At 51.0% G+C, this 14438-nt stretch overlaps 1 protein-coding gene across 1 annotated transcript; it reads left to right on the top strand.

The window, feature by feature from the left end:
* Positions 1-10973: 10973 nt before the first annotated feature.
* LOC135460994 (class II histocompatibility antigen, B-L beta chain-like) lies at positions 10974-13334 on the top strand. The gene is made up of 4 exons (XM_064737975.1): positions 10974-11141; positions 11492-11761; positions 12222-12506; positions 13120-13334. The coding sequence occupies exons 1-4, from the start codon at positions 11057-11059 to the stop codon at positions 13332-13334; spliced, it is 855 nt and encodes a 284-aa protein (XP_064594045.1). The 5' UTR covers positions 10974-11056.
* The last annotated feature ends 1104 nt before the right edge of the window (positions 13335-14438 follow it).

The following is a 14438-nucleotide window of genomic DNA, read 5'->3' on the forward strand; positions in this document are numbered from 1 at the left end:
GATAAAACAATATCCCATGTCAGATGATGGGCGAAGGGGACTAAAACCAGAAATAGAACGGTTAATACAACAAGGGCTCTTGGAACCTTGTATGTCTCCCTTCAACACCCCCATCTTACCTGTAAAAAAACCAGATGGGAAATACTGACTAATACATGATTTAAGGGAAATAAATAAGAGAACTATTGCCCGGTTCCCTGTAGTAGCTAATCCCCATACATTGCTCAGTCAATTGAAACCTGATGACCAATGGTATAGTGTTATAGATTTAAAAGACGCCTTTTGGGCATGCCCCTTGAAGGAAGAATGTAGGGACTATTTTGCATTTGAATGGGAAGATCCCGATACCCACCGAAAGCAACAACTAAGGTGGAGCGTGCTCCCACAGGGATATACTGAGTCCCCGAATTTATTTAGGCATGCATTAGAACAGATAATGAAAACCTATACCCCAAACCCGGGAATAACCCTTGTTCAATATGTAGATGATCTGTTAATAGCTGGAAAGAGTGAGGAAGCAGTTAGGGAAGAAAGCATTAAGCTTTTAAACTTTTTGAGCATTCAGGGGCTGAAGGTGTCCAAAAATAAATTGCAATTCGTAGAAGAAGAAGTGAAGTACCTGGGACACCGACTCAGTAAAGGAACTAAAACACTAGATCCAGAGAGGGTTAAGGGAATCCTCTCCCTTCCCCCCCCCCCAAGAAATAAGGGACAAATTAGACAGCTATTGGGTCTCGTAGGATACTGCAGACAATGGATTGAAAACTTTAGTGGCAAAGTAAAATTCTTGTATGAAAAACTAACTACTGAAGGTTTGATTAAATGGACTGAAAAGGATGATGAATCATTAGAACAACTGAAAGAGGAATTGACTAATGCCCCGGTGCAGTATTGCAATAAAAGGCAGAAAAACGGATAACAGACTCCAGACTTTTGAAATACGAGGGCATTTTACTGTCATCCCCTCGGTTGATACTTGAAACCACCTCTCTGCAAAACCCTGCTGAATTCCTGTTTGGAGATCCACAGGAGAATTTAACTCATGATTGCTTACATAGCATAGAGAAACAAACAAAAATTAGACCGGATCTCGAAGAGGAAGAACTGGAAGAGGGAGAAAGGTTATTTGTGGATGGTTCCTCTAGGGTTGTTGAGGGAAAGCAAATCTCGGGATATGCCATTGTGGGAGGTGAAAATTTAGAAATAATAGAATCCGGCCCTCTGAGTCCTAGTTGGTCAGCCCAGGCCTGTGAGCTTTATGTGGTATTGCGGGTTCTGAAATTCTTGGAAGCTAAGGATGGGACCATCTATACGGATTCAAAGTATGCCTTTGGAGTGATACATACTTTTGGAAAAATTTGGGAAGAAAGAGGGTTCATAAATTCCCAAGGAAAAGAATTAATACATCGGGAACTAATCACTCAGGTATTACAAGCTTTAAGAGGCCCAAAGAGAATAACAATAGTACATGTTAAAGGACATCAAAAGGGTCCCTCCCATCTGATCAGAGGAAACGATATAGCAGACAGAGAAGCAAAGAAAGCTGCCCTCAGAAAATTCCAGGAGCAGGGAACAAGGAGAATGCGAGATGATGAAAGAGTTTGTGTCCTGAGCTTCACAGACCAGGAAAAGGAAAAATTAGACAGAATGGGAATAACAGAGAATGAGGGTATTCGAAAATTACCAGACGATAGGGAAGTGCTGCCAAAATCTGTAGCTCAGAGGATAGTGCAGCAGTTACATGAAAAGACTCACTGGGGAACCCAAGCCTTAGTAGATCAGTTTACTATTAAGTATATGTGTATAGGAATTTATGATATAGCAAAACAAGTAGTTAGGGGATGTATAACATGCCAGAGGGTTAATAGGCATCAAGCTCGGGAAAGGATTCCAGGAGGAAGAGAATTAGCACACCGACCTTTTTCACATGTACAAGTAGATTTCACCGAGCTACCGAAAGTAGGGAGGTACAAGTACTTATTAGTACTGGTAGATCATCTAACCCACTTCGTAGAAGCATATCCTACATCACGGGCTACTGCAAACGTAGTGATTAAAACCTTACTGGAGGAAATAATCCCTAGGTATGGATTAGTAGAAATATTAGACTCTGATAGAGGCCCCCATTTCGCAAATAAAGTACTAAAAGAGGTAACCATGGCCTTAGGTACTAAATGGAAATATCACACCCCTTGGCACCCTCAAAGCTCAGGGAGGGTAGAAAGGGCAAATGGAGAAATCAAGAAGCAACTCACTAAACTTATGGTGGAAATTAAAATGTCGTGGGTCAGATGTTTACCCATGGCGCTGCTGAACATTAGAACCCAACCTAGGATGGATGTGGGAATTTCTCCCTTTGAAATGCTCTATGGAATGCCTTACGACTTAGAGCTACCAGGAAACCATCCCTGTATCCAAGCTAGTCAAATTCAGAATTACATACAACAGCTAATGAAACAAAGGGAGGAATTAAAACGAAAAGGGCTATTGGTACAAAGACCCCCTTTGGATATAGCAATGCATAAGCTTAAACCTGGAGATAGAGTCCTAATTAAAACTTGGAAAGAGACCTCCCTAACACCGCAATGGGAAGGTCCCTATGTTGTTCTGTTTACCACAGAGACAGCTGTCCGAACTGCTGAAAAAGGCTGGACACATGCCAGTCGAGTGAAAGGACCCATCACTGCAGACACCCCTTGGGAGGTGACCAGTCGCCCTGGAGATCTACGATTGACTCTTCGGAAAACATAAGAACGCATAGCAACTGGTAATATGAATGACTGAGAGGGAGAAACACCGACTGCAGCTACTGGTCAGAGACAATATTCAAAGGGTGGGAAAGGAACTGAAGTGTCCTCTTATTTGGCACACATGGGATGATCTGATATCAGTGGCTGAGGTCCTTGCTGAGATAAGGCGGCCACTGTCTAACAGACCTGGGTGCATTAAATGTGGTGATCCCATCTGTAGGGCATGGATAAAAATATTTTGCGGGGGATGTAGGCTCAAATGGTGGGTTTTCCAATCACAATTAGGTGGGGGTATCTGGTGTCATACTTGTGATTGGGGTTGGAGGAGGGAAAACCCTTACACGGCTCTAAGCAAATTTGCAACAGCCCCAGGACAAAGAGAAATCCCTTATAGGGAAGCAATAACATTAATTGAAAATATAGAGCAGAGGAGACATTGGGCCCTGGCCTGGGCAATACATCACCCATCATATAGGATCATCTGCCAAAATCAGAGTGTGATATTAGACCAGGTGTGTGAAGGGAAAAAGATTCATGTCCCCATAGAGTGGCAAGTTGAGCCCCTAAATTGGGATAGTACCGTACGTCGCTACTTCCGAATATATAAGAAACGAGCCCGTAAGGCTCGGAGGAAAAACCCAGACAGTGAGACTCAGGCCCTGTGAAGCTCGCTAGGAACGGCAGAGAATCTGCCATAAAATAAGAGAGATCCTTTGCCTGGAGGCCTGGCAGCCTGCCCTTAGGAGTGGGGGCAGGAGTGAAAGGGATAGCCCAAATAATGCACCCCCTGAAGACTACCCCTGCTGCCGAGAAGATAATGATCCCTGCAGACCGATGCACCCAGGCTGGCAGGCAAGGCAGAGAGGTAAGGAGGAGTGGGGGAGAGCAACGGGCCACAGGAACAGGAACGGAGCCCAGGAATGCTCCAGGTAAAAGAGATATGGTTATAAGAGGTGAACAAAATTTGTTGCTAGGACCCTGCCCTGCTTGGCGAGCTATTTCTATCATTATAATCCTGAGCTTCCCAATTGCCTGGGGAATCCCCCATCAGCCTTACAAAGGGAACAAGATCCTAGTCAAACGGACCCTGATCACTGACTGGTCTCAGGCCTTTTTGCAATTTACCGGATCTATGGGAAATACCACAGGTCTGAGTTTACTAACTTTAGTTCTGCATGACGGTCTGCCGTATGCCAAACACGAATGGAAGAGGCAGAAAACTTGGGAGCTTCAAGGAGTAGTGGGAGAACAAATTAACATTGGATGTTGAATGGTTAATGGACTATAGACTATACTAACACAATCTCAATCAGTGTTTCCATGGGTCAGGAGGATAAACAAATAAATTGTGAATACCCAGCACGAGACTGCTGGCAAAACTTCACATTAACTCACATGGCAGAGGTAGTCTGTCTCTGGACAAAAGATACACAGGGCCTTTCCTTTAAATTCACAATAAATATTAAAACACAATCTATCACTACTAAACCTCACATTATCACCGTTTCACCTTCACCACCGGTCACACTCACACCAAAAATTTTCAAAATAGGACCTTATATAATCAGAAAAACTGGTCAACAACAAATATTATTCAGCATCCAGCATGGTCTCTAAAACAGGTCGAACTGCTAATGCAGACCAATGTTTCAGAAATCCAGCCAGCTTGTTCTCCGTTTTTGCAAACATCCTTTGAAGGCTGGACTACTTGGCTCAGGAAACGCAGCTCTTTTAAAACAAGGAAACTTAGAGATGTGACTGGTGTTCTAGGCACAGGACTGGGAATTTTGAATAGCATCGATTCAGAGGTACTAATGAACAAACTGGCTGCTACGGCCAGAGATCTGTCCAAATTACAGCACCCACTGAGGTCATCTCTACTGGCTTTGGGGACACACCAGTGGACGTTGTCAAACATTTTGCCAAATTGGGAAAGAGTAAATGTGAACGATCACAAATTGGTAATTGATGCACTTGGTGCCACACAAAATAATGTCTCCTTAGCCCTCAGCTGTATCCAGGCACAATTATGGATGCAGTCAGTCTCTGCTGCAATTATAAGAGAGGGCGAGGAAGGCACTTGCCCCACAGAAATTCGGAAAATAATTTGGGACAATGCCACTGAGTTTGAAAGGGAATTCCAATCCTGGTGGAAACTGGTGAATTTTACTTATAACCCTATTTCTAATACAGTCACTGCCTTTGTCTTGACCATACAAAATGCCTCTGTACATCTAGTTTTTCCTGTCATTGCATTAGGAATAAACCATGACAGAGCTGTCCTCTATCCTACAGAACATAGAGGATGGGCCCGTCAGCTTGGTGACAAATGGCAAACTGTTGACTTGGAATCTTGTATTGTCCGAGAACAGTTGGGATTTATCTGCGAGGGCGCTGTAATTATAGCTCAAGATATCTGTTTGGACACAGAGCAAAACATTTGCCATTTTGAGATTCGCCCTAACGAAGTTTCTAAAACAGTTCTTATATGCATAGGCAATGGGTGCACGTGTTTCAGAACTCTCTGTGATTTTGTGCTAGCAGATAATGTTATGGTGGATACAAAGAATCACTCAAACTTCTGTGCTTGTAACTTCACCAAGATTACAGTGTGTGACACCACTTATGAAGCTACAGTTACCTCTCACCAACTATTACAATCCAACTACACGCTGATTCACAAGCTAATGCCCACCCCGATTGGGATGAACTTCACCCTAGTGAGACAACTATTGTTTCACCAGGATCTGATCAAAATTCTTGAGAAAATCAGGAAAAGCAGACAGAAGACCCTAGTAACTGTTCAACATGATGTAGAGAAAATACACCAGGTAGTAGAAAGAGTGAAGCAAGATAGTAATTATAGGTGGTGGGACACCCTGTTCGGATGGTCACCTACTGCCACAGGTGTCTTAAACAGTATGTGCCATCCCATTGTGGTTCTTTTAATTCTGATTGTACTAGGATTTATTTTGTCAGCAGTTCAATTTGTTGTGAATTGGAATATGATGAAAAGACTAAAGAAATTAGCAGGTATAATTAATGCATAGAGCTTAACTGATGAAATAGACCATTTAGCGCTTGCTAGGAAGGAGCTAAAAAGGTTTAATGAACAAAATTGGTAAAAAGAGAAATGGGGGATTGTAATAAGTAACAATATATTTGTTCATTAATAGCTAGATGATGATTTAAATTAAAAAAACAATAGCTAAAATAGCTTTTGTAGAATATCTATAGGGCTGTATGGGAAACGTATAAGTAGTGTTTAAGTTACAACCCCCCCCTTGGTAACTGGATACAGCCACATCTGGAAATAATTACTAACCTTGTAGAATTGCTTGCTCTGCAAAAATTCAGTCTTATAGATGTAGGAGACTTTCTGAAACACATATGGTAACAATTATTAACCTCTCGTATGCCCTGGATTATAATAGTTCTTAAGTCCTGCATATGACCACGATGGTTGGGGTCCTGATTATTCCAAGGATTTTGCAAGGGCCATTTGACATCAGCCGCACATTTGGTCCCAGGAACTGATCCACCCTTTCTGCTACTCCTATAGGGTCTTCTAATAATTTTCCCATCTCTTTCTTAAACTCACGGACATCTCCTGAGTTTAAGGGGACAGTGATAAACCCCATCCCAGCTTGAGGTCCTCCTAATGCAATTTCCCTAAGAGGGAACAACCCACTGTTCTCTCCTTCCTCAATTACTGTTTTCATTTGGCTCTGAGTACGCCTCCTGTAATCCGGGGAGTCTGTGACCTGCTGTTTGTCAGAGGCTGATGCCGGAGGAATGTTTGGAAGGGATACGGGGGGGCTGGGGCTGGTGATGGTATATACGGGGGGGGGATAAATAGAAATCTCTTCCTCCACTCGGGACATTTTCTTTCTATCTTCTTCCCCTTGGCTTCCCTTAAGGGGGAGCAATCTAGTTATTTGCTCATTACTTCCTACCAACCACAATTTAGCAGAAGCACTCTCCTCCAGGTTTTCTGGCTCTTTGGAATTCACATAGATATTCAAGGCTTGGCAGACCCAGTCCTCAGAGGATCCAAAAACGGGCCAGTATATATTTCCTGAATCCAGTTTCTTACCCCCCCATACTACCATGCAATAATTTATCATTTTTGCTTTATCCTTTCCTCTTCTGGAGGGAAAATCTTCCCAATACTTAATCATTAATCCTAACGGACTATCCTTAGGTATTGGGGGTAACCGGGGGCCCTCCCCCATGGGGTCAGAAGGCTTGCTTTCCTTCTGCCCCATCTTCCAAGGCACCTCCACGCACACACACACCCCTCGGTCGTGGCTCGCTCCCTCGTGGGCTATGAGAAACGCACTACTGGAGGGTCCCTCTCATGTCGTCCGCAGTTGGACGTCTCATTCACTGTGCCCTGGGATTCCAACCCCAACCCAGTGGTTCACCCGTATACTCACGCGTCCTGTGTCTTCGCTCGGATCTTCGTGCACAAAGTTTACAGGGTTACCGGTGTTTCCTTGCTTATTCTCGAATTTAGGTTCGTCGGTCCGGGAGGGGGGTCGGTTGAGAAGATCAGGGCCACCAAAGGGGTGGGGGCGCCCCCGCCGAATTCTCAAACCAACCCTGTCTCAGGATCCGAGTCACAGCACCAAATTGAGATAAACGAATCGACCAAATTTAAGAACTGTACAATTATCTTTATTATTATGCAAGCAAGAATAAGCAAGATTCAGCGCTGGGCGGCCAGGAGACCTCGCTCCTCTTAGGCGCGCACCTCCCCCCTTTAAAGTTCCCTTTTTATTGTCCTTTTTCTCCGCATTCCTGGATGACGTGGTCTGTTTTCTGCGCTTGCTCCTCCGGTTGCTAGGGGTCTTTTTTCTGCCTTCTGGTGGTCGTGGGATGAAGGCCCCAAGTCTTCCTCTTTGGCCGCTTTCCTTACAAGGCATATCTATAAGTCTAATTTTCACAAGCTCAGCATTTTTGCAAGGTTAATAATTGTTACCATATGTGTTTCAGAAAGTCTCCTGTATCTATGGGATGGAATTTTGCAAGCAAGCAATTCTAGCAAGGTTAGTAATTGTTACCAGATGTAGCTGTATCTGGTTACCAGAGGAGGGGGGAGTTTGTAAGTCAAGCAATTCTTTAAAAGCTTTTTTCTCATACGGCTGCATAGGTATCTTGCTTAAACAAGAGCTATTTAGCTATTGTTTTATAATTTAAATTATCTAGCTATTAATGAACAAATATATTGTTACTTATTACAGGTGCACTAAGGAGGAACAAGGATGGCACCAAACCAAAGGAAACGTGACCTTTAGTCACTGATGCTTCTGGCTAAAAGCAGCAAGCCTTGTTCCATCTGGGATCTTTGTTCTAGTCCTTAAATGCAAGCAAGATTCTTCACTCTAAATACACAAAAGGCAGGAACTGGGGAGGAGGTGGGATTAGGAAGGAGGAGGAGGAGGAGGAGGAGGAGGAGGAGGGGGAGAGGAAAAGAAGGAGCAGGAAGAGGAGGAGCAGGAGCAGGAACAGGAGGAACAGGAGGTTCCAGTGCCCCCTGTGGCCGCAGCCGCGGGACCATTGCCCCCAGCTCGGCCTGCAGGTGAGCGGGGAGGGGGAGCTCGTCCCAAATCCATTGGGGGTCCCTGAGAGGGTTTTTTATTGGGGTGTGTTTGGAGCTCACAGATTGTGGAATTGACCCCAAATATCATCTGGTGTCCCTGGGAGGTTTTTTCCTCTGTGTGTGTAGGTTTGGATCTTGCAGGAGCCCAAAGCTGAGCCCCTTGGGGGATCTTTGGGGGCCCACGTGGCCATTTCCCAGTATGGGCAGGGGAGGACTTTGGTCCTGGGGACCCCCGGGAGAGCAGAGGAGGGGAACCCCTGGGAGCCCCAGAGTGGGGAGAGCAGAGAGGGGCGATCCCAGAGCTGGGGGACCCCGGCAGACTGGAAAGGGGGGGAGCCTGGAGAGGAGGGACCCCTGGGATCCCTGGGACCTCAAAACAGAGCATCAGGGTAGAATGGACCCCATGGACCCCCAAAAGCCCCTGGATCATCCCTAAGCAGGACGCCAGAGAATGGAGAACCCCTGGAACCACTGGACCCCTATGATCCCAAGGAAAGGAAACCTCTGGAACCCCAAAAGTGGAGAGATCAGCAATAGGGAAGTCCTGGGAGAGTTTTTTCAGGCTGAATCTTGATATGTGGAGATTTTCATGGATACAAGACTCCTGCTGAGTTCTAGAGATGGACCTGGCCAGGAGGAGCCGCTACTCCAGGGCGCTCCCAGCTTGGTTTCCCCCAAACCAGGGTTTGTCATTCCCAAGCTGTGGCCGGATGGAGGAGGAGGAAAAGCCCCAGAGATCCCTCACAAGGAGGGGCCGCAAACTCAGCCCAGGGAGCTGAGAGGATGAAAGAGCTCCCCTGAGCCAGGAAGGCGGCCAGAGATGCAGCCAGAGCTCAGAGCTGGTGGAGAAGCCCCATGGCAGGGAGAAGCCCCACAAGTGCTTGGAACGTGGGAAGGGTTTCAGCTCCAGCTCCACCCTGATGGAACACCTGAACATCCACACTGGGGAGAGGCCCTGGGAGTGTGGGGAATGTGGGAAGAGCTTCAGTGTGAAGCCCCAAACTGCCTTTCCAATCAGCATTTTGGTAATGCACAAAACGTAATCTTGTTTTCAGTGGTACCTATAGGGCATTATTGATCAAAATGCTTAGGCAGCGCCACAAACTGCAAATCAATCCTAAACAGTCCTATCCCATTCCACGGTTAGCTACTCACGCGACCCCTAACGCTGGAGCCATATCCCATATCACCGGCAGGTGGTCTCACGGGGGTTCGCCCCATCCACATTCAGGAATTGCTGATGATGCTGTGCGCCAGGTTATTCATTAATCCGAAAGCAATCCTGGTGGATTCTTCTGTTTGAAGTTTGGTAAGCTCCCGTGGCTCTTTGCCCTCAGGGCAAACAGGAAAGAGAGATAGGGATAGGGGAATTGAAGAGCTAAGCATGTTCAGAGCCAACAATGTCAAACTGACCCTAAGAACCCTGCCAAGCCATGGGGACCAAGCCAAGTACACCGGGAATTGACCATATTAGGATAGGAGTTCAAAGGTTTAAAGAGGAAGACTCATCAGGAGACCCCTGCCCGCAGTGAAGGCAACCGGAACGGCCACCAAGATGATCCTCAAAATAGATGTCTCCACCCACGCTCCGCCTACACCACGCCTCTTATGAATATGCATGCAAAGACATGATTATGTATATGATATGATGTAACCCTGCACCCAAAACTGTATAAAAAGCCTGCTTCTGTTATGAGATATTTAGAAATCCCTTTTGTGATTTCTCCGATGCGTCGTAATAAAATACCTCCTGTCTATGCTGACTTAAACTGAGTCTCTTAGGCAGTTATTCTCGCCTTTTGGGGCAAAATTCGGCGTCAAGTGGGACCTCCAACCTCAGCAAGCACCACAAGATCCACACTGGGGAATGGCCCTAGGAGTGCTTGGAATGTCAGAAGAGCTTCAGGTGGGATTCAGAGATCGTCACTCACCAGCACTTCCACATCAGGGAGAGGCCCTGCAAGTGTCCCGAGTGTGGGAAGAGCTTCGTGCGCTGCTCCAGCTCCATCCCCCATGGGAGGATCCGCGCTGGATGATCCCCAGTGACCCCCGTTGGGCAGAGCCCTGGTGACCCCTGTTCTGGCTGATCCGTGTTGGGCAGGAGGAAGGTGTTGGAAGATTTCTTTCCCTTCTCCTTGTGCTGCTGTGATTTGGTTGGTAATAAATTCCCTCCGTGTGCCCAGACCGGGTCTGTTGTGTCCGTGCTGGATTTGCTGAGGGATCTCTCCCGGTCCTTGTCCACACGCAGGAATCCTCGGTTCCATTTTCTGTCCCTGTACGGCTGCGGGGGCAGGGACAGAGTGGCTCTGGGGGTGCCTGGCATCGGGCCAGCGTCACCGCTCGCCACGGGCAGCCCTGAGATGCCGCGCACCTGGGCACGCATTGCTGGGCTCACCTGAGCTCCCACCTGCCCAGCGCCCCAAGGTTCCCCCTGCCCAAAAATCGCCCCCAGCCCGGGGCTGCAGCGTCCCGGAAAGGCCTCAGCCAATGGGAGCGCAGGCAGGAGGCTGCTTAGCCAATGAGAGCTCGGGGCGTTGGATTGCCTCATCGGTTGCTGGGCAGAGCCCGTGGCCGGTCGCTGCCCAGAAGCGGCGGCAGCCAATGAGAGCGCGCGGCGCTGCCGAGCCCGCCCTGCTCCGGACTGGCGCTCCCAGCGCAGCGCGGCTGCTTTGGGGCTGCTGCTCCCTGCCCGGCCCCGGCCATGGGGCGAGGGGTGACAGCTGGGGCCCTGCTGGTGGCACTGGTGGTGCTGGGAGCCGCCCCGGCTGCAGACACGGAGCTCTCGGGTGAGCGGGGGGGCGGGAGGCGCTGGGACGGGGGGGGAAGGGGGAAAATGGAGGCGGGACCCCAAAATTGAGCGGAAGAATGCTGAGGGTTGGGGCATTTTTGGGAAAATGGGGAAATGGGACCCCAAAAGTGATTTGGGGAGCGGCCGGAGGTGGGAGGGGAGAGGATGTGGAAGGGGAAATGGGGGAAGGGTGGCAAAGAGGAAGCGGCAGCGCGGGCAGGAGGGTCCCATGGCGGCCGTGGGGCACAGGGGGTGCGGAGTGGGGATCCGATGTGTCTTCCGGAGCTCTGGGGATGCTGCTGGGAGGTGCTGGGTGGGCACCCCCTGAGCTGTGTCCTGCTTTCACAGGGATGTTCCAGTTCTGGGCAGTGTCAGAGTGTCACTTCATTAACGGCACGCAGAAGATGAGGTTCGTGCAGAGGTACATCTACAATCGGGAGCAGTTCGTGATGTTCGACAGCGACGTGGGGCACTACGTGGGGTTCACCCCCTATGGAGAGGGGTGGGCCAGTGACTGGAACAGCAACCCGGCCACACTGGCGTACGCACGGTCTGTGGTGGACATGGTCTGTCCGTACAACTACGAGGGGGTTCGCCCGTTCAGCGCCGAGCGCCGAGGTGAGCGCGGGGCAGAGCGTGTCCCCTCGGGCCCTGCCCGGCCAAATCCCTGGAGTCCCTCAAAACCTACCTGGGAATCAGCCCAGAGCCCTCAGCCCTCCTTGTGAACACGTCCGAGCCTCCTGTCCCTGCCACTGACCACCATGGCTCCCCCAGTCCATCCCAGTCCCTCTCAGTGCCCCCTGCGCGTCCATTTCAGCCACGCGTAAAGCTGACGCTTCTCATCCAGTCAGAACGCGACTCCTTGATGACTCATCGGTTGCCAGGCAGACCCGCAGGGCAGAGTGCCCCGCGCTGGACTCGGCCTCGCGGTGCCGAGCACTTCATTCCCAGTTCCTCGCAGCGCCACCAGTGTCCCTCCCAACCCGTCTCCAATTCCTCCCCAGTGCCTCCCAGACCATTTGCATTCTTTTCCCCGTTCATTCCCACTTCACTCCCAGACCTCCACCCTCTCTCCCAGTGCCCCCCAGCGTGTCCATCTCGCTGGTGACCCCGTCGAGCTCCCAGCCCGGCCCCGGCCGCCTGCTCTGCTCCGTGATGGATTTCTACCCTGCTGCCATCCAGGTGAGGTGGTTCCAGGGCCAGCAGGAGCTCTCGGAGCACGTGGTGGCCACCGACGTGCTCCCCAACGGGGACTGGACCTACCAGCTGCTGGTGCTGCTGGAAACCCCTCCCCGGCGCGGGCTCAGCTACAGCTGCCAGGTGGAGCACGTCAGCCTGGAGCAGCCCCTGAGGCGGCACTGGGGTACGGAGGAGCCCCTGGGGGGCGCTGGCAGAGCCACTGGGCTGTGCTGGGAGCCACTGGGAGGGAGCTGGAGAGAGCCGGGCTGGAGCTGGGGGCTGGGCAGGGGTCTGGGGGATACTGGGGAGGGTGGGATGGGTTTGGGGGGGTCCTGGTGGGCACAGGGAGGGGGTTTGGGGGTGCTGGGTGTGACAGGGAGGGAGTTTGGGGGTGCTGGGTGTGACTGGGAGGGAGTTTGGGGGTGCTGGTTGGGACTGGGAGGGATCGCAGTGAGCCCGGAGGGGCTGGAAGGAGATCGGCGATGGCAAAGCGGGGCTCGCCATGAGCTCGGTTGTGCTGGGCACAGCCTGGGAGGGCTCTGGCTGAGTCCTGCTGGGGCTGCCAAGGGACTGCGAGAGGCTTTGGGGGTCCTGGAGCGCTGGGGGCAACTGGGAGGGGGCTGTGGGATGCTGAGAGGGACGGGAGGGGCTTTGGTGGCTCCTGGGCAGGCCAAAAATGGATCGGGGGGAGGTTTCAGGGGGCCCTGGCTGGGCTGGAGACCACAGGGAAGGCGCTGGGAGGGGCTCTGGGTGTCGGTGAGAGGTTTTGGGGGTGCTGAGCCCTGCGGACCCCCCAGAGATGCCGCCGGACGCCGCCCGCAGCAAGATGCTGACGGGCATTGGGGGCTTCGTCTTGGGCTCGGTCTTCCTGGCGCTGGGGCTCGGCTTCTCCCTGCGCAAGAAGGTCAGGGCGGGTGCCGGGAGTGGCGTCCCCGCCGTGGCGGAGCGTGTGCGCTCCCGTCGGGGCCCCAGCCCGGTGTCACCCCCTTTTCTCTGCCCACAGAGCTCCTGAGCCGGCGGCGGCCGCAGTCCCTCCCCGTCGGCTCGGGCCCGGCCGGGACCCCCCGCTCCGTCCCCACTCTGCTGATTTTGGGGGGGTCCCGTGTCCCCCCAGCCCCGCTGGCGCTCTGCCTTCGCCCAGTGCCTGCTCCCAGTGCTCCCAATAAAGTTTCCCAGTTGGCCCCGGGCCGTTTATTGGGGGGTGATGGGGAGGGGTTTGGGGGGGCGATGGGACGGATTTGGGCAAGGGGAGGGGGACAAAGGGGGGGGCTGGGCCCGGGAGGAGCGAGAGGAGGAGGAGGAGGAGGAGCCGTGGGAAGGAGGAACCGGAAAGAACAGGAAGAGGAGGAAGCGCAGCAGCACCAGAACCGGGCCACAGGACCTCAAACACCAACGCCGGCTCTTTTCCCTGGCAAACAAAACTCACCAACCCAGGTTCCTGATGGCCGATTCCAGGAGCCACTTGGCACTGCCAAACCAGCCTGAGTGGCAAATGTTTCCTGATTGGGTTTGGGAGACATCCTAAGCCATGTGGAATTTCAGCAGGAAGCCTGGGGCCCAGCCTGGGGGTCAAGGAAAAGGAGCTGTGTTTTGGCAGTTCTGTGTATCCCCTGGCCTTCCTTTTGCAGCTGCAGCATTACTGGAGCTCTGGGCTTTGTGGATTTAGGATCCCTAATCCTCGGCATAACCCTAACCCTCACCTGAGGCAGCAAAAGCTGCTTTGGGCTAGGGCTGGTTCCAAGGAGGTAGATGTGGAGGAAGCCACATTGTGGCAGTTTTGGGTTCTCCTTGGTATGCATTTTGAAGCTGCAGTGTGCCTGGAGCTCTGACCTTTGTGGTTTCAAAACCCTAACCCTAGCTCTAACCCTAACCTTAGGCAGTAAACAGTGTCTTAGGCTAGGGCTGGTTACAAGGAAAAACCTTTTGTGGAAGCCTTGTTGTGCAAGTTTTGTTTTCCCCCTGGAATGCCATTCCCAGGTGCAGTTTTCTGGAAGCTCTGGCATCATCAGAACACAAGCAGAACCCACAGGCACGGCCACAAGTTCCTGAACATTAATATCGGCCCTTTCCCCTTGGAAACAACACTCACCATCCCAGGTTCCCGATGTCAGTTTGC

Source organism: Zonotrichia leucophrys, unplaced genomic scaffold (genome assembly GCF_028769735.1).
Source record: "Zonotrichia leucophrys gambelii isolate GWCS_2022_RI unplaced genomic scaffold, RI_Zleu_2.0 Scaffold_145_113207, whole genome shotgun sequence".
Taxonomy (NCBI): Eukaryota; Metazoa; Chordata; class Aves; order Passeriformes; family Passerellidae; genus Zonotrichia; species Zonotrichia leucophrys.

Coding starts and splice junctions, on each gene's coding strand:
- LOC135460994 (XM_064737975.1), top strand. CDS start 11,057: ATGGGGCGAGGGGTGACAGCTGGGGCCCTGCTGGTGGCACTGGTGGTG. Junction 11,142..11,491: donor TGCAGACACGGAGCTCTCGG/GTGAGCGGGGGG, acceptor CTGCTTTCACAG/GGATGTTCCAGTTCTGGGCA. Junction 12,507..13,119: donor GCCCCTGAGGCGGCACTGGG/GTACGGAGGAGC, acceptor CGGACCCCCCAG/AGATGCCGCCGGACGCCGCC.